The sequence below is a fragment of the Eubalaena glacialis genome, chromosome 8 (genome assembly GCF_028564815.1).
Source record: "Eubalaena glacialis isolate mEubGla1 chromosome 8, mEubGla1.1.hap2.+ XY, whole genome shotgun sequence".
In the NCBI taxonomy this organism is placed as follows: Eukaryota; Metazoa; Chordata; class Mammalia; order Artiodactyla; family Balaenidae; genus Eubalaena; species Eubalaena glacialis.
In genome coordinates this window covers 116,096,615-116,123,998 of record NC_083723.1, presented here as the reverse complement: position 1 = coordinate 116,123,998, position 27,384 = coordinate 116,096,615, and the positions used below count along the sequence as shown (strand labels likewise).

Here is a 27,384-nt window from a genome sequence, read left to right as displayed (position 1 = left end):
AGAATACCTCATTTCAGATACATATGTAGACTTAAATGAATGATCTAAGCCACCACCTCTAAAACCAAACACTGAATTTTAACAAATGTAATGTAACTAATACTGAAATAAGGAAACACTCTCTCCTGTTGACACTTTACTAGACACACTAATAGGCAAAAATTAAAGATTTGGATGTCAGATGGGCTAAAGCACCTAGGCCACTAAGTCACAGTCAACACACGAAAAACAAAGTCCCTACACTAACACCATCTAATCTTATGATGAATGGTTCTACTTTTATCCTGAAAAATGAAATGACTGGCTTTGCAGTTATACATTTGTAAATATTTCTCTTTATTTTTTTCACAGTTATCAGTTTATTAGAAAGGATTCAGATGAACAGACAAATGAAGAGGTACATGGGGCAAGGTGTGTGGGGAGGGGTGTGGGGTCTCCAGGCCCTCTCTGGGCGCACCACCTCTCCCCAGATCTCCACAGGTTTACCAGCCCAGAAGCTCTCCAAACCCTGTCCTTTTGGGTTTTTGTGTCGGTTTCATTACATACCCATGGTTGATTAAATCATTGCCCTCTGGTGATTGAGCTCAATCAATCCAAATATTTCACTTTTTAAAAAAAGAATATAGGGACTTCCCTGATGGCACAGTGGTTAGGAATCTGCCTGCCAATGCAGGGGACACGGGTTCGAGCCCCGGTCCAGGAAGATCCCACAGGCCGCGGAGCAACTAAGCCCGCACGCCTAGAGTCCGTGCTCCGCAGCAAAAGAAGCCCGCGCACCGCAACGAAGAGTAGCCCCCGCTCGCCTCAACTAGAGAAAGCCCGCACACAGCAATGAAGACCCAACGCAGCCAAAAATAAATATTAAAAAAAAAAAGAGAGAGAATATATGTTGATCCTGATTAAAAGGATGCTTTGTGAACACCCCGAAATAGGTGATCACTGGGAATCTGCACGGGTTCGCCAAGAACGAGGCATTTCAAAGTATCCTCATCTTTGACAGATTACTAGATCAGAAGATCAGGAAATCCAGACAGACATTCTATTGGGTCTTCAGCAAGGCACCTGGCAAGTTATTTGATAATATCCTTGGGGACAAGGTGGAGATAGGTGGGAACAATACACTAGAATACAATTGGGTGAATTGATTACCAATTGAATGTCTATGTTCAAAGTAAGATGCTCAGTGGAGGGACATCAAATTGTAGGTAGATTCCTGGTGACATTTATTTAGGGCTCTCCATTCAGCCTTTTCCTACACAACACTTTATCAACAACAGAGAGGAAAGGTAATTGACTGAATGCGTAAATGATACAAACCTGACAATCTTGCCCCTCCTGACTTCTTCAACCTCATCCTCTCTCCTGTCTCCCCTTGCTCATTCTCCTCCAACTACACCTGCCTTTTCACTCTTCCTCAAGCCCCAAGTACACTCCTCCGCAGAGCCTCTGAATGTGCAGTACGCTCGGCCTGGATGCTTTCCCCAACCTACCAGCATGACTCACTCATTTCCCCGTCTCTTCCACAGGTCATCTTACCAGACTGGCCTTCCTTGGCCTCCTGAACTAAACTAACACTGCCATTACTCTTGTTCTCCTTACCTGCTTGATTTTTCTTGTTGGCTCTCATCACCATCTGACAGATCATATGTTTATTTGTATATGTTTCTTATCTGCATCCCTCCTTTTCACACTTTGAATGGAAGCTCTTTGAGGACAGAGAGGGAAAACTTGTTTTGTTCAGACTGTATCCTCAACATGTAGAACAGAGCTTACTTTGTAGTAGGTACTCAAATATTTGCAAGAAAAATTGATAAATATGAATAAGTACATGAATGAAAGAACCAAAATTCAAAAAGATATTAAAAGATTTAACAGACCATAATTTAAAAGATTACATTAATAGGGATGACACATTTGAGGCTCTGATCTTAAGAGGAAAATTCCAAATGCAACAAAGAGAAAGGATAAAGAGTGGCCTAATGAGAAAACTTGAACCTTATACCTTTCACAAAAATTAACTCAAAATGGATCATAGACCTAAATGTCAAATAAAAAACTATAAAGCTTCTAGAAAATAACACAGTAGAGGATCTAGGTGATCCTGGGTTTGGTGATGAGTTTTTAGATAAATCACCAAAAGCAAGATCCACAAAAGAAAAAAATTGATAAGTTGGACTTCTTTAAAATTAAAAACTTCTGCTCTGTGAAAATACTGTTAAGAGAATGAAAACACAGCTTTAAAAGACAGTATAAGAGAAAATATTTTCGAAACACATTTCTGATAAAGAACTTGTATTCAAAGAACTCTAAAACTCAACAATAAGAGAACAAACAAGAAACAACTCAATTAAAATAGCAAAGATTTGAACAGACACCTCACTGAAGAAGATATACAGATGGAAAATAAACAAATGAAAAAATGCTCAATGTTATATGTCATTAGGGAACTGCAAATTTAAACAATGAGAAACTACTATATACCTATCAGAACAGCTAAAATCCCAAACACTGAGAACACCAAATACTGATGAGGATGTGGAGCAACAGAAAATCTCCTTCATTGCTAGTGGGAATGCAAAATGGTACAGCCACTTGTGGAAAGCAGTTTGCCAGTTTCTTACAAAGCTAAGCATACCATGTAATACAGCCACTGCACTCCTAGGTATTTACCCAAATGAGCTGAAAAATTATGTCCACACAAAAACGTGCACACAAATGTTTATGGCAGCTTTATTCATAACTGCAAAACTGGAAGCAATCAAGATGTCCTTCAATAGGTAAATGGATAAACAAACTGTTGTACATCTACATGATGGAATATTATTCAGTGAGAAAAGGAAATAAATAAGCTATCAAGTCATGAAAAGACAAGCCACTGAGGAGCCCAGGTGAGACCAACACAAGAACAGCTCTGAACACGGATTGTTGACCAACAGAATTGTAAGCAGAAAAACTGTTGTCAAGGCAGTTTGTTATGTAGCAATAGATAACTGGTATAGAAATAAATCTAAATACATTAACAATTACAATAAATGTTAACGGATTATATGGTCCAGTCAAAAGGCACACACACAAAAAGCATTGGATCTTTAAAATATCCTGTTTTCATGCCTTTACCAATGATGCATTAAAATATAAGGATACAAAATGGCTTAAGTAAAGATAAGTAAAAATTATACCAGGTAAAAACTAATCAAAGCAAGCTAGTATGGTTACTAACAATACTAAATAAAATAGACCACAGTAAAAGACAGCATTAGTGCTAAAGAGAGTAACTCTATGACACTGTCAACATGCAAGAAAAATGAAATAATTTGAAATGTGAATGCATCTACTGACATAGTCTCAAAATATAAAAAAGCAAAAGTGGATAAAACTACATAGAGAAACAGACAAATCTATCTAGTGGGATATTTCTAACACCTCTTTCTGAATAATCTATAGTTAAAACAGAAGGAAAAAATCAGTAAGGACATGTAAGATTTGAGCCACACAACTAACAGACTTGACTTAATGGACATATATAGAACATGGTACCCAATAACTGATATATATTCTTTTTAGGCCTACATAAAACATTTATGAAAACAAACCACATGCTAGGCCATAAAACAAATCTCAATAAACTTAAAATACTGGAATTATATAGACTACATTCTTTGACCATAACACAATTAAATCAGAAACCATTAACAAAAAGATATGGGAAAACTTTAGATTTGAAATTTTTAAAACATGCTAAATAACTCATAGGTCAAACAAAAATCATGATGAAAATTAGAAAACATTTAGAAATGAATGATAATGAAAATATTATATATCAAAACTCCTAGGATGCAGCTGAAGCAGTAAAGTTTATAGCTTTCTAAGAAAATACCAGGAGAGAAGGGTGCAAATTAATGAAATAAACATCCAAGTTAAAATGTCAAAAAGAACAGCAGAAAAAAAGCCAAAGAAAGTAGAATGAAGAAAACAATAAAGACAGACCAAAAATTAATGAAAGAAACATAAATGAAAGGATCAACAAGACAAAAAATGGTTCTTGGCAAGGATTAAATTGACGCACCTCTCACATGACTGGCAGGCAAAAAAAAAAAAGCACAAATAAACAATAAAACAATATTGAGCAAGAAAATGATGTATTTCAGATGTTACAGAAATTTAAAAGTTAAAAAGAAGATATTATGAACAACTTGATGCCTATTAATTTGAAAACTTAGATGAAATTCACAAATTCCTTTAAAAAATTTACCTTACTAAAATTAATTCAAGAAGAAATAGAACTTCCTGATGTACTTCTACAGCCATTAAAGAAATTTAATATACAAAAAAATTTCCCTTCAAAGAAAGCTCCAGGCCCAGATGGTTCTCCTTGTGAGTTCAACCAAACACTCCAGGAACAAACAATATCAGTCTTAAATAACCATTCTCAGATCTCTCATACGTAGAGTCTGCAAAATGCATTACAGGTCCTGAAATAAATGACAGTTTTCTTCCCCACTCTCCCATCCCCGGAGGCAGACAACTAGAAGACCACACCTCGGACAAGCTGGAGAAGAGAGTTCAACATCAACATTGCATGGTCAATTGGACTAAATGACCGTTCAATCTCTATGATTTAATGAAAGTGTGTAATGTTAAAAATTGGTATACCATAGATTTACAAACATGGTAACAGTGATTTTCACCAAATACACACACCTATGTACATACCACACACATAGCACTTAAAGTCAAGAAAGTGGAGTCTTGAGGCATCTTCTAGAATAGCACAATTCCCTCTCATTTATTTTTGTCCCCATTTCTTCTTACCCAAATCTCGAAAATTCTAAAGCTTTACCACTTAAAATTCCTCACCTGAAATAATTCCTCACCAGAAAGAAAATGTTTACCTGTCTGTGGAACTACCAAGAAATTAAATTAATTACTCAAACTTGAAGTTTCTTTTTAATAGTCAGAAAAAGAATTCTTACAGCTGTAACAACTTTCATCTTCCAAGAGACAATAGTTCCACATCCTATCTGTCAGATGAAAGGAGCCAAGTTCATGGCTCCATTTAATCCTGTTCTGAAAGTGAAAAGCTGACCGTGGTTGGAAAAAACAATATTATCTTATTAATTATCAGAAGAAGAACACAACATTGACTTCTCTGTTCTTATCTTCTTAAGTGATAAGCGATTTCTGCTAAGAAGTCAAGAGAAGAGGATATGTTATAAGGAGGGGTAGCTTGGATAAAATCAACACTCTAGAGCAGTTCTCACCTTAACGACAGTCACATCCATGCCAGATAAGTGTAAAATCGGGGCAGCATTTTTTTCAAATAGAGTCCTGGCTTTGCTGTAGACAAAGGGAAAAAACACAAATATTTTAACACGCGTTCTCAAGAGGAAATATAAAAAGCCCAACCATCTTCTCTGGAAGAGAACAAGAAATAGCGCAGAGAACACGTTTCCTCTATTTGTTCAAGGACAGGAAGGCTAGTGAAGAGTAATGAGTTTCTCGGGATATAAACATGGCCTCTTTCACTCTGGGGCCTCCAGGATTTTGCCCCTTGTGTCTATACAATAAGCTCTTACCCATATGGGATGCTTACAGTGCACAATCCAGTTCCTCTAGAGGAAGTGTGTACACTAGATATGGCTCCACTCAGGCGACAATGTCTGATTCACTCAACAAGCACTTACTGAGCCTCTACTGTGTGCTAGACACATCTAGGAACTGGGCAAACAACAGGACAAGGCAGACAAAAATATGTGTCACTGAGGTATAATGTAATAAGCCCTCATGGAACTTATTTATATTCCAGTGGTTGACTGAGAATGTACTAGAAATCAAGGGATACAGAAGCTGCAAAAAGTCCCCAATTGCAGAGTCTCAAAGTTGAATAAATGTTAAAACATACCAATCAGCTGACTTGTCTTTTACCCAAATATTTTCAACTATCACATCACAAAACAAAAACAAAAACTAGTACTTTCAAAACAATCAACACCAAACATCTAACTTTTACATCCACATTTACTCAGTCCTCTTTCAAAAAGATTATTTTTTTTAATCAGTGATGCATGCTTCAACTTTCTTAAGAATATTTTATACTAGAAACAGACACAAAAGTAGTGAATGAGGAACATGTAGAGTGATGCACAGACCAACTTCAACATTCTTTAAACTAAAAGAAATAGCTATCAAATGGAACACAGAACATAAAACATTTCTGATTATGAATTAAAATAGAAACTGAGAAGCTTGAGCAAATTTTCACAAGAACCAAAAGAATACCTTGAACCAAGGGCCTACGTGAGCACATAATAAGCAAATTAAACAAACATATCCTCCCTCTTCTACAGCTCTGAATGCTTATTAGAATGAACATGAAAGGCTAAATGGAAATTTCTCCTTTCCAGATCACCATTTCTGGGGCTTAACCCAACAATAAAAGGCTGAGCTAGTGATACTGTAAACATTTCTCCTTGTAGGGTTGTTTTCATTACTAGGTTGATAAGAAAGGGTCAGGTGGAAGTGGATTAGATCTATCTCTGAGAAGCAAAACGCTGGAGAAGTCTCAATCCGCTGTATTAATCACTTACAACACATCTGTAAGCTCCTCTGAGTTAGTTTAAGAAATAAGATTTGGGCTTCCCTGGTGGTACAGTGGTTAAGAATCCGCCTGCCAATGTCGGGGACACGGGTTTGAGCCCTGGTCTGGGAAGATCCCACATGCCGTGGAGCAACTAAGCCCGTGCGCCACAACTACTGAGCCTGCGCTCTAGAGCCCACGAGCCACAACTACTGAAGCCCGCACGCCTAGAACCTGTGCTCCACAACAAGAGAAGCCACCGCAATGAGAAGCCCGTGCACCGCAACGAAGAGTAGCCCCCGCTCGCCACACCTTGAGAAATCCCGCACGCAGCAACGAAGACCCAACTCAGCCATAAATAATAAATTAATTAATTAATTTAAAAAAATAAGATTTGCAGAAGTAAAATGAGGTATCACCTCACACCAGTCAGAATGGCCATCCTCAAAAAGTCTGCAAAGAATAAATGCTGGAGAGGGTGTGGAGAAAAAGGAACCCTCCTACACTGTTCGTAGGAATGTAAATTGGTGCAGCCACTATGGAGAACAGTATGGAGGTTCCTTAAAAAACTAAAACTAGAAGTACCATATGATCCAGCAATCCCACTCCTGGGCACATATCCAGAAAAGATGAAAACTCTAATTCGAAAAGATACATGCACCCCAATGTTCATAGCAGCACTATTTACAATAGCCAAGACATGGAAGCAACCTAAGTGTCCATCAACAGATGAATGGATAAAGATGTGTATGTGTGTGTGTGTGTGTGTGTGTGTGTGTGTGTGTGTGTGTGTGTAGAATATATTATATACATTATATATAAAGGAATATTACTCAATAATAATATAATTATTATATATAATAATATAATATAATAATATTACTCAATAAAATATTGTCATTTGCAGCAACATGGATGGACTTAGAGATTATCATACTAAGTGAAGACAGAAAGAGAAAGACAAATATTATATGATATTACTTACATGTGGAATCTAAAAAATAATACAAATGAATTTATTTTAAAAATAGAAACAGACTCACAGACATAGAAAACAAAGTTATGGCTACCAAAGGGGGAAGGGATAAATTAGGAGTATGGGATTAACAGATACACACTACTATACATAAAATAAACAATAAGAATTTACTGTATAGCATAGGGAACTATATTCAATAACTTATAATAACCTACCATGGAAAAGGATCTGAAAAAAATATATGTATGTATATATAACTGAATCATTTTGCTGTACACCTGAAACTAACACAAGACTGTAAATCAACTATACTTCAATTAAAAAAAGAAAGAAAGAAAAAAGATTTGAACATTTGGGCCTTTATTCACATCTTTATGTAATGCCACAGGTACAGAAAATCTCTAAAGTGGAAGTGAAGGCATTTTTCTTTTCCTTCTAATATTCCATATAAAAGATTGAAAAACAAGTGTTACCAGTAATAAATGTATTATTTATTATATAATTAAGGGTGAGATAGCACCAGAGTTAAATAAAACTTTCTATACCTATAGCAATTTGCAGGTTCACATGCACACACAAAATAATTACTCGTTAATGTATTATTTATTAATGCAAAACACAGTTATTTCCTAAAGCTGTAATATAGTTTTAAACTAGTACTACATAAGGAAATAGCTACATGATAAATTATAAATTATATGTCAGGTCAGAGCCAAGACGACAAAAATAGTACAGTTAAATAGTGAAAGCTTTAAAAAAAGATGCTGGAGAGTTTCAAAGTGGCTGCTTCCTAGAAGCAGGCAGGGATTCACCTTGTTAAAGGGGACCATGACTTTAGAAAAGAAACACTTTCCTTACCCTAGCCTGCAGATAAAGGTATTACACTTTTCAACAAGAACCTACCTTTAAAAATGCAAATACACTTACGTGTAAAAGTGTAAACGGAACCTAAAACTTCTCTAAAAAAAAAAGTTTAGGGGCTTCCCTGGTGGCACAGTGGTTGAGAATCTGCCTGCCAATGTAGGGGACACGGGTTCGAGCCCCGGTCTGGGAAGATCCCACATGCCGCGGAGCAACTAAGCCCATGAGCCACAACTACTGAGCCTGCGTGTCTGGAGCCTGTGCTCCGCAACAAGAGAGGCCAGGACAGTGAGAGGCCCGCGCACCGCGATGAAGAGTGGCCCCCGCTTGCCGCAACTGGAGAAAGCCCTCGCACAGAAACGAAGACCCAACACAGCCATAAATAAATAAATAAATAAATAAAATTAAAAAAAAAAAAAGTTTATTCATTTTTTAAAAATGCAAATATCTCAGGCTTCCCTGGTGGTGCAGTGGTTGAGAATCTGCCTGCCAATGCAGGGGACACGGGTTCGAGCCCTGGTCTGGGAAGATCCCACATGCCACAGAGCAGCTGGGCCTGTGAGCCACAATTACTGAGCCTGCGCGTCTGGAGCCTGTGCTCCGCAACAAGAGAGGCCGCGATAATGAGAGGCCCGCGCACCGTGATGAAGAGTGGCCTCCACTTGCCGCAACTAGAGAAAGCCCTCGCACAGAAACGAAGACCCAACACAGCCAAAAATAAATAAATAAATAAATGAAGAATCCTGGTCAAAAAAGGTGATGATTTAAAAAAAAAAAAAAAATGCAAATATCTCAAGTAGGAACTCAAAATGACTGATTATAGCTTAAACAAACTGCCATATATTTCAAGAGAATTAGCAAGTTACTAACTTCCTAGATCTCTAAAGGAATAGGACCTGGAACAGTTACAACAACGGAGGCAAAAGGAGAGATCCAAGGGTGGGAGAGCCAAGTAGTGAACCTTTTGACCCAGCCTACAGGTCAGTAATACCAAGAACAGCAGCTTATATTTCTTTTATCAAGTGCTAACTATGAAATGGAAAGAATGCTAAATACCTTATAGGCATTACCTCCTTTAATCCTAAAGAATTACATGGTAATTTTTATAAGGCATGCGCTATTACTTTTCACACTTTACAGATGAGTAAATTGAGGGTTTAAGAAGTTAAGCAACACCGGCAGTATCACAGAGCAGAAGAGGATACAGAGTATACACCCAGTTCCCTGCTAGCTTCTCCCACAGGCCACCAGTGACTACTTAGTTATCTTGGGTATTTTGATTGTGTTGTGTTAGAACCTCTGTTGATATTTTTGTTCAGTGTTGGTTATGAACAAGAGGCCTTATGACTGGTATGTTTAGGGGGGCGGGAAGTGGCTCCAACAAAGGTTGGCAAATATGATTCAATTAGGTAGAGTAATGGAGCTGATTTAGACAATCTGTAGGTAAATATCTTAAACTGATGAATTAAAAAGAAATAAGGCGTGACTAGCCCTCACATCTGTGAAGCCACACACACTACCTCCCAAGAAATGACTAGAGAAACTTATTTCAGAGCCCCTGCGTTTCTCTCCAATGTTAACCTTACCACTTAGAAGCTACTCCCAACTATGCTTTTTGTTGTTGTTCTTATTATCTTAAAGTCATTTGACTTCGAACTTAGAGAATCCAATCTAATACATACTTATTAATTTTTCCTCAGTCAGGACAAAAAGAGTTGTTCTGGCCATTAGATAGAATAAAAGGTATCACTTTTTTCTCCCCCTCAACCCTTTCATTCTTACTATTTTTAAAAAATAATTTTAAATTTTAATGATTTCTTCTAAAAGCCACCAGAAATCTTTTTATTTACCTTTCCAACTGAATGAGAGTTGTACCTAACTAGCAATGTAAAAAAAAAAAGTTTTTATTTTGCTTACAGTACTTTTAAAAATTAATAGACTATTTTTTAGAGCAGTTGTTAGGTTCACAGTAAAAATGAGTGGACAATACAGAGAGTTCTCACATACCCCCTGCTCCCCTACACACATGCACACACACACACACACACACAAAACCTCCCTCACTTTCAATATCCTGCACCAGTGTGGTACATTTGTTACAATAAATGAACATGGACACATGACTGTCAACCAAGGTCCCAACTATTCTTCACATCTTAATTCTCACAGTTGCCTCACATGACCCCTCGAGGCCAACCAGACCAGTTTACAGACTTCCCTGTGACACAGCAAAGGACATTAGTCGGCACTCCTGTCTCTAGGCTCCCGCCCCATGGGCCATTTCGTCAGTCGGGAAGACTGAGTGTTCTCCCTTGACTGACCTCCAAGACCTAACTCTACATTCACCACTTTGGGAAAGAATGTTTCTGACCTCACAAGGCCACAGTGCTTTTGGCCATCTCTGAACATCTTGTAACAGATATGGACTCATAATTTACATCACAGCAGCAGAAGTTGTTCCCAAGGGGGCTACCACCAAGCAGATAAAACTGATTTGAGAGTGTTAATTCTGGAATAATTATTAAACTTCAATTAGACCAGTTAGCTAGGCATCAGTTAGCTTTACAGTTATATCTGATTAACCGTGATTTCTACATTACAATTGAATCTTATTGCTACAAGGGTACTGAACTTAGTAGCTCCAATTCCACACAATCCAACCAGCTGCCTAGTATTCTGTGCCTCTTTTCCCCTTAGAAAAACCAAATCTATAACAAATCACAAACTGAACTACCCTTTGCAAGCGGCAGGATTGAGAAAGACGGTTGCCTTCTTCACTTGTGCATTGGGAGGAATAAGTTGATTGCCAAACACCTAAAAAGGAACAAAGAAAAGTTTTCAGTAAATGTCCTTCTATTCAGTTAGTGAGCACATATATTCTTTCATTCCAAAAGAATTTACTTCTGGCAGATACAGTGTCTACCCTGGGGAAACAAATGTTCTTTCCGGATTTCATGTTGACAACCCCACCATAAACAACAACAATAAAAGTGCACCTTTATTTAATGAAAATAAGCTGAATTTTATATTGTAATAAAACGCCCTGCTTCATTGACCTACTAAAGGTAAGTAACTTTTCTTTTCTCTGTAAGATATGACTAGGTTTATTACAACCAGTAAGTCCATAGTCTGTCACAAGGGAAGTTTAATTTGTCTTAGTTTTCAGAATATAACCTTTTTCTCTTTTAACTTATTACTAAAGCTTATTCATGAAGAATCTTCATGTTACCAGTTAATCTTCATATCTTTATACACATAAAAAATAAATCTAATACTCTATTTGCCTCCTTTCTTTGCAACCTTGATAAGTACCATCAACTGGTACAGGAAAAGAAATGTAATTGATATTTACTAAGCACCTAGTATTTGCCACTTCCACGCATATTAATTCTTAGTTCTTAGAAACCAAGGCGGTATTAAATATTCCCATGTTTATAGATGAGAAAGCCAAGATTCAGAAAGATTAAGTCAGTCAAAGCGTTAATAAATTACAAGCCTAGAATTTATATCAAACTCCAAACTTCTACTCTATCAGCTCTAAAGAGCTAATAAGTGATGAGGCAGAGTTAAGACACCCAGAGGACTAGATGTGAGGAGTGAAAATGGGAACTAACGGGAGGAGGAGGTGGTCCTCCTATAAAAGGAATGAGAATAGGAAAACCCCACAGAGGGCAAAATTGCGAGTCTTAGATGGTGGGAAGTAGGTCTGGGCCAAGAAGGTAGAATTAAGTACAGAAGCACAAAGTAAAGATAGGAGAAAAATGAAAGTTATACCAAGATTTTTATTAAGTAACTGACCCCAACTCTACCACCTCCCTGACAGCCCACTGGAGATCCTTTGTCACCATTGTCTATCTCTTGCTTTAAAAAAAATAAACTTCTATTTCTAAATACTTCAGAAAGACATACTATTTCTTTGTAAAAAGTTTTCTGTGTACGTTATAATTACTACTCTGCTTTCACTCTTACTGAGTTAGATCTTAACATTTTGCTGCCAAATCTCTAAATATTGTAATTTGCTCTTTTTCTATCCATACTACTTCTGGAATTTGGCCAGAAATGATTTAATTAACCTGCCAGATTCCAGATCTACAGTTCTAGATTATTCCTCCTGGTCCTGGGTTTTTAGCCTCTAGAACTCTTATCTACCTGCAACTCATGTCTCAGGTTTACATGAGACTACAATGAGGTGAGTTTATGTGAGATTTAAAAAAAAAAAAAATCATATTCTTTCAAGAATTTAGACTGAAAAGGGAAGGACATAGACAGGAAAAGTAACTAGAGGGAGGAGACTATAAGGATGAATTCGCTTCCTTTTTCCAGATGGAAGGAGCTAAATGGGTGTTGGGAAGTGGAGAATTAGAACAGTGGGAAAAGTAAGAGATGGAGTTCAGAACAGAGGTGGAGGTATTTACTTTGCACAAGAAAGGGAGTACCCCGTGACCACTCTTCCTTCAAGGGGGAAAGGCCTCCCCTCCCAAGAGGATTTTCCAGTTGCTAATGGAAAATTAGCTTGGGGTAAAGATCACCTCAAATTTAATATTAAAGTTTATTTGAATTGATTTCCAAAACAACTTAGCGCCATAAGAGATAAAACAACAAAGCAATCAAATTCTTAAAACACGGATTTAGAACAGTTAGGGAATCACTAAAGAGAGGAATTTATTAATTGTATCTATTGTCATTGTCATCCACGGAAACATTTCAAAAACAAACATCGAGGTCTGCCAGCCACCTCTCCTACTAAATGCATCATGCCTTTTGTCATTTTTTAGTTTCATGTTTCCTTTTTGGTATTTCTGACATCGTATGCCTGAATGACGTAACAAAAAGGCAACTCAGTCATGCAAATTAATCTGCAATGTATAACGTACACATTTGGAGGGGAGGGAAGAACAAAAATGTGGCCTCAAACTTGAAAGGATTAACAATTCAGCTATAACTAGATAGATGAATATTTAAGTGCAATATCATGGGACAGGGTCTGAATCAGTTGTGCTAAAGAGACAGGCTTTAAAAATATGAATCAACAGTTTTAAGAAGATTTGACTTTGAGAGGTAACACCTGTTCTGAACTGATATCCTTGGGGGTTATTCGGATTAGGGATGACTCAGGCTGTAGCCAGATCTTCAAGGACACCTGCAGACATGAACAAATTCCCAGAGCCCAACCAGTCCAGTTCTGTGTTCTTTGGACTAATCCAGAAGTAAACAAGTCTAAAGGGGTGGGCGTTAGAACTGCTCTTCACCAGATTGTTAACTTCCTCCAGTTCTATTCAGAGTTGGCTGGCAGCCTGATTCATCCCCTGATAGTGGGGAAAAAATAGCCAAGCTGCACTGATGCAAGGCGCTGTGCAAGTCCCCCTGGAACAGCCTGAGATTTCTGCACAGTGGAGATAAGGCGGGTTTTAATTGTTTCATATTAAATGGCATTACCTGAGCTTCTTGACAGGCTGCTCTCCTTAGTAGGTTATCACTATCAAAGTAAACAAAACAGAATGAATGTTAGCTTTAATAAGTAGGTTCAGATCCAAGCAAATCATCATCATTTTTTAAAATATGTATAACTCTTCCCTATAAAATACCCAAGTCAAAGTTTCTTAAGACCTGTAACAAATCATGGGCACATTTGAAAAATACTTTCTCTGAATGAAACCCGGTGTTAGGTTTCCATACTATGGTAGGCATGATAATCCCTCCTCCCTCTAAGATGTCCACATCTGGGAATTCCCTGGCAGTCCAGTGGTTAGGACTCAGCGCTTACACTGACATGGGCCTCAGTTCAATCCCTGGCCGGGGAAGTAAGATCCCACAAGCTGCGTGGCTCGGCCAAAGAAAAAAAAAAGATGTCCACATCCCAGAACCTGAAAATGTTATCTTATGTGGCAAAAGGGATTTTGCAGATGTGACTAAGTTAGGATCTGGAGATAAGGAGAGAATCCAGGATTATGCAGGTGGGCCCAATCAAACCACAAGGGTCCTTAAAAGCAGAGAAGCTTCAGCAGCAAATATGACCATGGAAGGATGGTCAGAAAGATGCAACCTCACTGGCTTTGAAGATGGAAGGCGGCCATATGTCAAGGAGCGTGGGTACCCTCCAGAAGCTGTGACGGCAAGGAAATGGGTTCACCCCAGAGCCTCCAGAAGGAACGCTGTCCTTGCCAACACCATCATTTTAGCCCAGTGAGACTTGTGTTGCACCTCTAATCCACAAAACCATAACATAATAAATTTGTGTTGTGTTAGATCACTAAGTTTGTGGTAATTTGTTAGGGCAGCAATAGAAAATGAATGCATATACCCTGCCTTTTTCTTATCCAGTAGAAATTATTCAGGTCATTTGCCAGAAATAAATTTAATATGTAGTTGCTTCTGCTAGTGTTTTATCTAAATCAGGGGTCCCCAACCTCCGGGCCACAGACCGGTACCAGTCTGTGGCCTGTTAGGAACCAGCCACACAGCAGGAGGTGAGCAGTGGGTGAGCGAGCAAAGCTTCATCTGTATTTACAGCCGCTCCCCATCGCTCGCATTACCGCCTGAGCTCCGCCTCCTGTCAGATCAGCGGCAGCCTTGGATTCTCATAGGAGCTCAAACCCTACTGTGAACTGCACATGTGAGGGATCTAGGTTGCACACTCCCTATGAGAATCTAATGCCTGATGATCTGAGGTGGAGCTGAGGCGGTGATGCTAGCACTGGGGAGTGGCTGCAGATACAGATTATCATTAGCAGAGAGGTTTGACTGCACAGAGACCCATAATAAGTCAATTGCTTGCAGACTCATATCAAAACCCTATCAGTGAGTGGCAAGTGACTTAAGCTGCATCTTACGGAGTAGACTGGACATAAGCAACACACTTCGGGTGTCACTGTCTCCCGTCACCCCCAGATGGGACCATCTAGTTGCAGGAAAACAAGCTCAGGCCTCCCACTGATTCTGCATTATGGTGAGTTGTATAATTACTTCATTATATATTACAATGTAATAATATAGAAATAAAGTGCACAGTAAATGTAATGTGCTTGAATCACCCCAAAACCATCTCCCACACACACCCGGTCCCTGGAAAAACTGTCTTCCACGAAACCGGTCCCTGGTGCCAAAAAGGTTGGGGACCGCTGATCTAAATCTCTTATTTTTTATATCACAGTCAGATACTCAATTATATCATAAACAGAAAATTTGGGCATGAGGCAAAATTTTGCCTTGCAAAAATAAAAACACTCTATCAGAATATGTTCATCTATTTAGCATAAAGCTTTCTAAAATGTGTTTGTGCCACTTATACCTTAAGAGCACTTTAAATGGCTGACTGCCTACTGGGTTCCAGAATCTTCTCCTTGTAAGAGTCAACTCTAATGCATGTTGCTGGCACTGCTAAGATAATAACTTCAACCTGGTTAACAACAGTTAAGAAAACTAATACCCAGAAAACATGACCAATAAACAATTTATAGGAAAGAATTAAAAGGAGAAAAGTGTTATTTCACTTAAATTTTCTGTCTAGACCTTTTTCATAACATCAAAGACCTTGAATTTTACATTTTTATAGTAATTCAAATCTAATTTTGACATTTAAGTTTGAACTAAAAAAATTAAACAACATTTTGCTGTTTGCCATGGTTGCAGTCAAAGGCTATGGATTTTTCTTCCATAGCCAGGCTGGAGGAGGACCCCTAGATTTCACAGAGCAGTCAGCTTCTTTGAGAAAGTGGAAGTATACTTCCCTAAGGGGAAGTATCTCTGCTGCCCACCTGAAACCTAAGGGCAATGACAATGTCCATTACAATTATGACACCAGTACCTCAAAAGCACATACAGTTTTACAACGAAGATTTTAGGGGGACTGATCCCTTGTGAGGTCTACCCCACAAGGCGCCTTTACAGCCAGGTTCAGTCCCCCTGCTTGAGTGACACTGCTCCCTACTACCCTGCGGCAAAGGGAGTCCTACAAGCTCCTCTCCCCTCCCCCACCCAAGAGTCACAAATATTCATGTTCTGCTCTTCTCTTCGCATGCCCCTCCATCAACTGCTCTTGGTGAATTATTCTAACATCAACAAAATATACACACATGCAAGATGAGGTTAATTCAGGGTACAAACTAGTAAAATATTTAAAAATAATTAACATGTCAGTAACCCTTTATAGTTGACTTGATCCCTCACACTCATGCCCTTCTGTACAATGACGAGGTAAAATACTGAGCCCTCAGTAACTGCCAGATCATAAAATAAAACTAGGTTCCTTGTAGTCACCTGAGCATTGTCACCGGATTCCTCCGGGCTCGGCTAACCCTCAGTCTAGCTTCCATACTGCCTGGGGTACCACTTCCAGCCTCACAGGACTGTCTTCCTGCAACCACTTGCCTCAACGTGTTTTTCCTAGTAGACAGAATGACCTGTGCCTCCACTCTCTTAACCTACAAAGACATCCTGTGGATTATTCTGTACAAGTATATGCTTCTATAAAAGCCGAGTGCCTATCTCTACACCCCTGTCCATTTCCCCCAGGCAGCTCCTCCTCCTCCTACGAGGGACAGGCCTCTGAGGGCACCAGGCTCCTCTGGGTCATTAGTAGATACCATCTTCCTTACTGCATCAGCCACACTGATGCCTGTGGACCCAGCTGAAAACAGAAGACCCCCAAACATACACAAGAATATGGGTAGCACCTTGGATCATTTTTTTCCTCAATTCTTTTTTGCTAGAAGTAAAATTTTGATGGTTAAACCTGTGATGAAGTATATTATTAAAGATCTCAGCTCTCTCGAGCTTACTAATACTGCTTGATGTATCAGCCTGGTATTCAATAGCAATAGATTTTTTGATAGTTAATTCCCTGGATTTTAATGTGCCTAATGGAACGTGCATGCTGCCGATGCCACCTGTGAGAAAGCCAGAATATGTACCAATTTAGACACTACAAAAGAAATCCTCATTATAATCACACTTAATTTTTTAAATATCAAAAATGGTATTAACTATGTTGATCACGCTCTCTGAACCAAACTGTATCTAAAAATCAAACGTATCCTCAAAGGAAAAAGTATTTCTCCTATTGACATATTCTGATGGTCTACAGAAAGCTCTAAAAACTATTTCAAAAAAGAAATTTCAAAAGCATTTTCTGTAATGGCTGCATTGGTGGAATAGAAAATAACTTAAAATTCACAGAACAACTACTGGGTGCCAGGCACTATGGCAGTTGTTTTCATAAACCTTTAATCTCTGCAACAACCTTGCCAAGGCAGGCATTATATTCTCATCTTACTGATGAGGAAGTCCAGGCTCAGAGAAGCAGGAGAGCTGGGTTTCAAACCCATGCCAACCTAACCCTACAGTAAGTGCCTTAATGCTCTTTCTTCTTAATTTCAGACAATACTGAATAGGCAATACTCCTTTGGATGTATACATTATAGCACATTTATTAAAGTTATCACATTACTCCCTAGTTTCGTCTAATATAACTCTTAAGATTTATATTCATATAATTTTTTTTAATAAGTTCAGGTGGAATAAAGCTCCCAAAAGTAATTGGTGAAACAAACTTATTTAACACAAAGTGCCAGGTACAGCACCATGAACAAGATTTGGTCCTGACCTGAAGAAGCTTAGGATCGATCCAATGGCAAAGAATAGCTCTTGGTAAATATCAGTGATATAGTAAAAGACATGTTTCTTGATAGACAATATGCCAGGCACTGTGCTAGATGTCTGGGATATACCAGTGAATAAGCCCAACATTCCCCATCCTCATGAAGTTTACACTTTAGAAGGGAAGAAAGACAATTCGTTTGGCAATCATCAAATGATGTGACTTTTATGTGCACCATGAAAGGGGCATATAATAGGGGTATCTAACCTAGTCTTGAAGGAATTAGAGAAGACTTTTTACAGGGACAGTGAAGTTGAGATCTGGGAGATAAATAAAAAGTAGCCAGGCAAAAATAGGGAGGAGAATGCGGGCAGAGGAAAGAGCATGTGAGAAGCCTGCAAGCGCTAGATCACGACCAAGGTAGGAAACTGAAAGCAGTTCGGGACAGCTGCAGGCAGCAAGCCAGGGAGGAGCCAGGTACAGGCCAGACCACCAAGAGCCTTTTTTAACCTATTTAAGGAATGGGGATTTTATCCTAAGGGCCGTAAGAAGCCATTAAAGGATTTTAAGAAGAGAACTGATATGATCAGGTTTCCATTGTAGAAGGATCGTTCTGGCTGCAGTGTCAAGAGGGCAAGGGTCAAAGGTAAGATTGAATCCAGGGAGCCCAGGGAGGATTCTTCAGGAAGGCAGGTCAGCGATGAGGTCTAGAACCAGGACCGAGGTAGTGGGGGTGGAGAGAGGACAGACTGAGCAGACATTTGGGAGGTAAACTTAAGGGCTGGCTCGTGGGAACCAATGAGAAGGGAGGGGTCAAAGATGGTGCCCACACTTCTGCCTTGACCTTCCAGTGGAAGGCAGGGGAGGGTGGTACCAGTCACAGAGATGGAAGGCAGGAGGAGGGGCAGGTGGAGGGGGGAGGAAGGTGAGCTTAGTTTTGGATTGGTCGATCTGAGAGAGTGATGAGAGAGTAGGTGGAAGGTTCCAGGGGACAGCTGGAAATACACATCTGGAATTCCAGACAGAGCTCCTGACTAAAGATACACATGGTAATAAGAGGGGTGAGAGGGGATAAGATCATCTCCATGAGTAGGTGAAAGCAGAAGCAGGAAGAGATACCCTGCACGTTGGGACCCTCCATAGAGAACACCAAATGACCCTCAAGTAAATGGAGACTGCACCTCATCTCAAAGCCAAAGGAAAGATGTGGTGGACAAGCAAGGAAACAGGCTAAGCACCTTTCCCTTATCTCCCATCATGCTCTTGATGTTGCCTCTACTGTTGGCAAACTGCATGCCTTGCTGTTCCTAAAAGACAGAGCGAACTTCACTTTTCCCCTCCAAGGATGTGGTCATTTTATCCCCGCTCCCTTTAAAAAAAATCGAAGGCCAAACAATACCACCCACACCCTTACCTCACCACACACAAAGCTGTTTGTCGTATCTTTCCTCCTTGATTATAACTGTCTTGAAGTCATGGATAATTCACCCTTTTCTCTTCCACAGTACAGAGCACAGACTCTTGTAGGTAATCTAAGATACTCAATAAATAACTGTTTAATAAGTAAGTGGCAAATGTTTGAACATGAGAGACTGACTCACTGTGCCCAGACAGGCAGACTCTGTTCTGAAGGATAAACTGAAGGTTATTCTTTGTAGGAGTATCTGGCATTCTTGAACCAAGAGATCAGCTGGGATGGTTCTTCAGTGTCATGACCACCAAAGGGCAAGAGGAGGGCTCATTGTGGGGCAGGACAGGAGAGGAGGGGAAACTTCAAACAGTCATAGGAACTTTACTGGATCAAGAAGACCCAGGGAGGTGTGTGTGTGTGCACACGTGCACGTGTGTATGTTTGCCAGAGAGGGTAATGGAACTAGAACCCTCTAGAAAGGCTAAGTCAAGAACTCCTTTTGGTACACCAGGAAGCACCGTAAGAACTGTCCCAGTGGCTGAGTTTGGTGTCAGAAATTCCAGATTGCTAATGAGTCAAGAATCTGATTGTGAAACGAAGACCCTGTGACCAGGAAAAAAAAAGTACTGTATATAAATTCCAAGCCCATGCTCTTTCCACTACAGCATGCTGCCTCCTGAGAGAATTGAAGCTTAACACAATTTAAAAGAGGTGCTACAAAATGCAGTCATATCAAAAAGAGTCCCTGAAGGTCTGCTCAGTACTAAAATGCGGGTTCTTTGACAGAAAGAAATTACAAGCTTCTGGATTAGAAAATGAACAAATCTGCTGATGTCACCCTGCCTGAGGCTTTAAAAGAATATGAACATGCCTGCTACCACAGGAAGTGGGATGCTCTCAATTTATTCTGAGCCATAAATGTTTTATTTATTACTTTAGTACTGCAAAATAAGTTGTTATTTCAATAACAACTCTACACGGAGAGAAAAATCACATGGATCCATCCTATTTCCCAAAAAAGACTTCCCACTATAGTCTAGAGGCAAACTGTACAGCAATTTCCACCACCAGCTTTTCCCTTCATGTATGCAAACACAGTTTTTGCTTTACACAAAACAGATTTCAAGTTTAGATGTTTGTAACATCCACTTCTACTTATCAAAGTGTACTAGAATAATTAATCATTATATTGCAGTGGTGGTACCCACTGGTTGTCAGTAGGGATAGAGTGGGAACGGAAGCAAAGATGAAAATGAACCTTTGAGAAGCGATTGTCTTGTGTGCAAGACGGGAAAGCTCTTTCAAACTACAGATTTCTCCTCAAGCCCATGCCACCTCCAATTCCCCACCCAAGCAGGTAAGGGCTGCTGCAGTGAGCCTCTGTCATTCATGGGAAAATGCTGACTGTCTCTGCCTAAGAGAAAGGCATGTGACAAAGCCGGAAGAAATGCAGCCCCTTAAACAAGAATGCTTGATCTTTGAGGCCTGAAGAATGTTCATTTGGATAGAAGAAAATGGATAGTATGCTGATTAGAAACTCCAAGAGAACAATGAAAACAGTAATCATTTTCTAAGGTTTTTTTTTTTTGAATGATTCTTTAAATTCTACAGTGCTTTACAATTTTCAAAAGTTTCACACACATGATTTCATATAATCCCATAACCCTTTTTTCCCCCCAACCCTATATTGCCCCTCCCCCCTTCCCTCTCTCCACTGGTAACCACTAGTTTGTTCTCTGTATCTGTGAGTCTACTTCTTTTTTGTTTTACTCACTAGTTTGTTGTATTTTTTAGATTCCACATATAAGTGATATCATACGGTATCTGTCTTTCTCTATCTGACTTATTTCACTTAGCATAATGCCCTCCAAGTCCATCCATGTGGCTACAAATGGCAAAATTTCATTCTTTGTTATGGCTGAGCAGTGTTCCACTGTATGTATGTATGTATATATACACACACACATACCACATCTTCTTTATCCATTCCTCTGTTGATGGACACTTAGGTTGCTTCCATACCTCGGCAGTTGTAAATAATACTGCTATGAACACTGGGGTGCATTGTACCTTTTCAAATTAGTGTTTTTGTTTTTTTGGATGTATACCTAGGAGTGGAATATCCTTCCAGATAGATTTCTTTACTTAGGTATATTTAACAACGTAAAGATAAACATTTTTAATAATAATATAAAGCAAGTCAAGAGCATTTCCCCAAGACTGTTATTTGCCAAAACAGGAAAGAAGGGAAGGAAGGAGGGAGGGAGGGAGGGAGGGAGTCAGTCAAGTCCATGGTTAGCAAGAATGAATAAGTCAGCATTGAAATTAAAAATCTAGAGAAAGTAGCTTCTCTGAGGAATGAGCTGATACCGCAACCCCTTTCGTATCTTGTCTCAATAAAGTCAGTCCTTCCAGCAGGCCTTTGCCAAAATATGTTTCACCCCATTTAATACATAAGATGTGTGATTTACCCCAGAGATATCAATTTACCTACTAACCATGGCTTCCTGAACATTTACACTAATTTTCAGGTCTACAATCCCTGTTTTTACTATCTTTATTTATTTCTTTGTCAAAGTGTTAAAGCTCTACAGCTTTAAAGGTATTTTATTTAAAGCTAAATAAAATGCCTTTATCAAAGCCATCCAAGCCCAAGTTCCATTTCCTGACAATTAACATTTTTAAGGTTGGGCAAGTCCTCAGAAATTATCTAGTCCAATGCTTTTCAACCTCCCCCAACACAGCCTGATCCCCATCAATCAAATGACACGACATTCCATTAGCAAGAGATACACACAAAGCATACCACACCACACCACACCCACACACACCCACACACACACACACCCCCCTTATATAGTGCCAATCCCTAAACCCCACGTGATTCTGGTATGTTCACTTAACGAGGGAATCCTCCAACAGTGCCATCTCCTTTGAGCTCCTAAACAATACCCAATTGATCTAGTCTGAGAAACTTCTGGCCTGGGGATTCGCCCATCGTTAGACAGAAGTTACTCAAAGACTGAGCGGTAGAACTTAAGCCTTCTCATTCTCAACAATGGCCTTTTTTCTCGCAACTCTCTGCTTCTACTCTGTTCTCTACGGGCATCCCCGAATGACACAAAAAGCAGTCAATAAATCTCCATCCACTCTTTAATCACACATGCAGGCATATGCCTCTGCGATGGTCACCTCAATTCACGACTGATAACGATAATGATTACTTTATCTCCTGCAAGTAGGCTTAGGAAAAAGCCCAACTAAATCTGACCCCACTCTTTATGCATTAATTCAAGAACACTTATTAGCCAGACAAAGATTCAATCTCTGTCCTCAGTGGGAAGGCCCCGTCTATAATAATGGTTAGCAGCTGTTCAAAGCTCTAGTTGAACTAGTGCTTATTCTTTCTCACTCTCTGAAATATAGAAATCCAAAAGCTATCTTCCTCCAGTCTTACCTGTTCCCAGCCATTTTAGTCCATACATGTGTGCTTAAGTGGAACATGCCACTACTTCTAAATATTTCAAGTACCTTCTAATTCCTCGGGTTTTCTCCACAAAACTTCTCCTCTCCAATTCAAGATAGGAAGTGACTTAATGAAAAATGGCATCCCCTGAGGGCTCCTCTCACATAATAAATGAACCATTTGGGTCTGTTCTGTAGAACTTTCCATCAGCCAGAGAGATGGAAATGGGTTCTGCCGGTTATTCCCTCATTCCATTGACCAAGAGAAATGGACATGTAGGAAGCCTAAATTGTCTCTCTTTCTTCTCTTAGAACATGAAATTATTCAATTTTCACCCTCTTATTCGAGCCTCAGCTTTCCCTAAAATACCAATTTCTGTTCCGACTCCACCGCCGTACTAATATTCGCAGGAGCTAAGGTCTGAGGACCGTCTCCGGCTAGCTGCTGGGTTACGCTCAAGTGCGGCCTTTGGCTGCCTTTAAAGGGCATCGTTCTTTGAGATGCTACCACTAGCCACTTTTTCAATGACTCCTACCCCTACCTAATTCTCACAAGTATTCTGACATTCTCTTATGGTTCATTTACTTCTTCTACTTTCCACTCTTTTTTCCATCCATTCATTTTTACCCTACATGCCAACTTAAACATTCTATGCCACATACTTTTCTTCACATACTGTGTAACATTAACTTTACTAGGCAACCCCAATACTAGTTCTTTCTGTTCTGTCAACCATTATACATTTGCATATACAATTACAAACAAATACACATTGAGTAACAATTATATACAAGGTCCTTGCACCTATTTGCATAGAAAAAGAAAAGACAGAAAACAAATAACAGAGATTATGACAGGTATTCAGGAAGAAAGCACAGGAAGAGAGAGTCCCTTCCGATCTTCCTCCCACCCAACAATGTGTTCTGTATAAATCGCATGCAGAGAGAGGTTATTTACTTTGAGCTGCAAGATTCAGGACAGATCTGGATAACTTCTGACCTATAAACACAAAAACTAGTAGCTACTATTGTCAGTATTTCTGCAGTTCCAGGACATGCAATATTTGAGATGTCAGTTACTACCTGGAGAAGGGTTAATTTTAGCATCAGCTATGATTATTCTCTCTGCAGTGCTTGGAGCAGCTAAAACCATGGATATAAATATCCCTAAAAATTATGTAAAATCTACAAAACAAAATATAACTTAAACATACCTCTGCCATTCCATCTCAGTCCAACCCCATCCCACTCTACCTCCCACTAGTAAACATATGGAAAACACACAGAAAGGAAGCAAAATAAACAACATCATTTTTTTAAAAGAAGAAATCTGTTTTCTAAAGAGTATGACAAAGAGTTAAAAGGAAAGGGAAAATAAACTTCACTGCACTTAAAAAAAAAAAAAGCTTCCCCCATTCCCTATCAAATCTGGGCTGACAGGCATGTTATTTAATTGCCCATAAATGAACTTCTTTAAATAGCACCTATTAATACTCCAAATTTCAGCATCAGCTTGTGCTCAGAAAAAGAGAGAGAGACAGAGAGAGAGAAAAGAAACTTGAAACGGCTAAAACGCAAAACAAACTTTCTTCAAATTGCAACAAAATCTGGAATGAGGAAAAGCCATGAGGGGGAAGAGCCTTGCTACCTTCTGCTGCTGAGCCAGCCGGGTCCTGGACCACTGACTGCAAAGTCAGAGGCTAATGTGAATGGATGTCCAAGTAAAGATAAAACATCTGCTTGGTCAGAAACCGCAGAGATACTGAGAAATAAAGCACAAGGCATTACTGGAACCATAATCTGTACCAAAAGAAATAGCACAGGTCTAGTCAAGTGTGGCTCCTGCATAATTTCCCCCTGAAATCTGACACATTTACCCCTGGACATCCTGTCAGGGTCTCAAACTCAACACATCTAAAAGGGAATGTAATACCGCCTCCTTAAACCAATTCTCCCTGGCAACCTTCCTCTTTCTGTATCACCAATTATCCTCGACTTGAAGCTAAAAAATGATTTCTCCTACCCTCCTCTCCTTCAGCCAGACACCCAATCATCTAGTAATAATTACGGCCAGCATTTATCTAGTGGCAACTCTAAGCCGGGCACGTGACATGCACCATCTCATTGAATCCTTACAGGTAACCTGCTAAACAGACCTCACTGTCCCCATTCACCAATAAGGAAAATGAGGCTCAGAGGTTAAGGGAATTAAGTAACTTGACGTGGCCAGTAAGTAGCGAAACCCAGACCAAACAGAAGTCTGTCTGCCCACAGCGCCCACACTCAGGCATTGCTCACGCTGCCACAGCTTCATAACCGCCCTTTTATTTCCCCCCCCAACGCCACCACTCTGGCTCTGGCCTTTCCTACCTTCTACGTGAACCACTGACACGCCCTCCCAGTCTCCGTGCTTTTCTCCCTCCCATGTCTCTTGCGCAGGGAGACGGATTCAACGTCCTAAACTCCACTTCACAACATTCCCCTCTCCTTGAGCATCGTCACTGCTCACCAAATACTACAAACTTCCTAGAGTCAAAGCCTTCCCCAATCTGGCTTTCCCCCCACTCTACTGAAAAAATCAACTCTAGTGAAGTCAGATTCTTCGCCAATCTCCAAAAATACACTGTGCACTTCTGAATGTCACCTAGAAGTGACATTCAAGTCATGAATGTCACCTAGAACACTGTCCCACCCAGTCTGCAAGGCCCCACTCAAGACATTTTTGTTATGATGCTTTCTCTAATGAGGAAGGAAAAGTGGAAAGGCAGCGCTGTCTCTGATGGAGAGCTTGCTGTGTGTCAGGTCCGGTTCTTAGAAAATCTGCATGACAGCCCAGTGAGATGCATCCACCATGATGCCCAGTTTACAGAGAGAGAACTGAAGCACCTTGTCCAGGGTCGCAGACTGGTAGGTGTAAGTCGACATTCAAATCCATCTAGCTGCCCTCCTCACCACCATGTTGCCCCAGGGAGCTCTCAGAATCGACTTCTCAACTTTCTAACAGGTGGGTCAGGATGATCACATCTGAACCCACTGATCAAGCTTAACGTCCCCAAAAGCAAGACAACCAGACACCACGTACTTCCTGATGTGATACAGTAAGAAATCCACAACGGGCCTGTGAAGCTTTCTTGCCAAAAACACTAAACCTGATTGGAATCACACCTCCAGAGCAGTGCTCCTCAAACTTTACTGTGCTCGCAGATCCCCTGGGGATCCAGTTAAAATGCAGATTCTGACTCAGCAGGTCTGGGTTGGGGTCTAGGATTCTGCATTTGTAATAAGCTCCCAGGAGTGAGCTGTGCTGCTGGACCATGGCTCACGCTTTGAATAGCAAAGCTCCAGAAGCCAGACATAATCACCAGTGGACAAGACACAGGCGAGACAGAGAAACAAGTTAACTCATGGCCGAGACTAGAATGAAGGGACTGAGGAACCACTTGCCTAAGGTGCAAAATTTAAGGGAGCACCGGAAGACAAAGGAATGGAGATAAACATTTTAATACGGTATTTTAAAAAATCAAAATGAACGTAAAAGACCCATGATGAACACAGTATCAGAGTGTTAAATAAAGGCAGACTCAGTATTACTGATTTTCCTTTTTGCTTAGATTCCGATATGGCTCTGCCCAGCACTGAACTGTATAAGTTAACCGCCAAATCTGGAGGATGAAAAATTCTAAAGGGCAAATGTAGACATGGCTGGTTGCTAAAACAAATAAATACTATGAAAGGAGGAGGGGGTTAGAGTTTACGAGGCTTAAGAATAGACATCAAATGCAATGTGTGAAACTTGTGTTGATATTGATTTGAACAAAACCATAAAACAGAATTTTGGGTCGACAAGCAAAATATAAACATAGAATGAATATTAGATGACGTAAAGGATTTTTAATTTTGTTAGGTCATGTTAATGGTATTGTGATTTTTAAAAATTCCTTAATTGTTAAAGATAAGATAGTAAAGTATTTATGGGTAAAATGACATGAGATATATCTGGGATTTGCTTTAAAATATTCCGGGAAAAAAAAAAGTAGAGGAGAGAGATGGGATGAGATTAGCAAAATGCTGGTATCTGCTGAAGCTGGGGGACAATACAAGGGGATTCGTTACACTACTCGAACTTTTATGTTTTATATTTCCATAATAAAACAATGTTTAGCCCTTTTTGCCTTAGGCACCCTAACACTGACTTTGTGCCACTCAAACAGGACACAGCACAGAGTGCCTTCATCCATAATAAAAGGAGCTGCTCTTTCTAATGTGTGCCAGGAACTGGGGTGATCTCATTTAAATGTCACAATAATGTTGTGAGATACTGTGTGGATGAAGAAGAGTGAAGTTTAGCAAGCTTGAAGAATGTGCCCAAAGTCACACATCAGCAAGTGACAAAGGCAAGGCTTGAACCCAGACCCAACAGACTCAGAAGGAAGCCCGATCAGAAGCACGACATTCTATCATCCGTTTTACACCCTGGGGGGCTGAAGGCCTACGAC

The 27,384-nt window shown here is 39.7% G+C and overlaps 1 protein-coding gene across 3 annotated transcripts in view; it reads right to left on the bottom strand.

Annotated features, from left to right (window-relative positions):
- AGK (acylglycerol kinase) overlaps positions 1–27,384 on the bottom strand; it is a 126,041-nt gene that overhangs the window by 40,623 nt on the left and 58,034 nt on the right. For all 3 annotated transcript variants that reach the window (XM_061198110.1, XM_061198112.1, XM_061198111.1), the window contains 3 exons: positions 13,854–13,893; positions 11,152–11,231; positions 5,262–5,337 (listed from right to left, as the gene is read on the bottom strand). In XM_061198110.1, the coding sequence (XP_061054093.1) occupies positions 5,262–5,337; positions 11,152–11,231; positions 13,854–13,893 (196 nt within the window). The remainder of the gene's footprint in view (positions 1–5,261; positions 5,338–11,151; positions 11,232–13,853; positions 13,894–27,384) is intronic.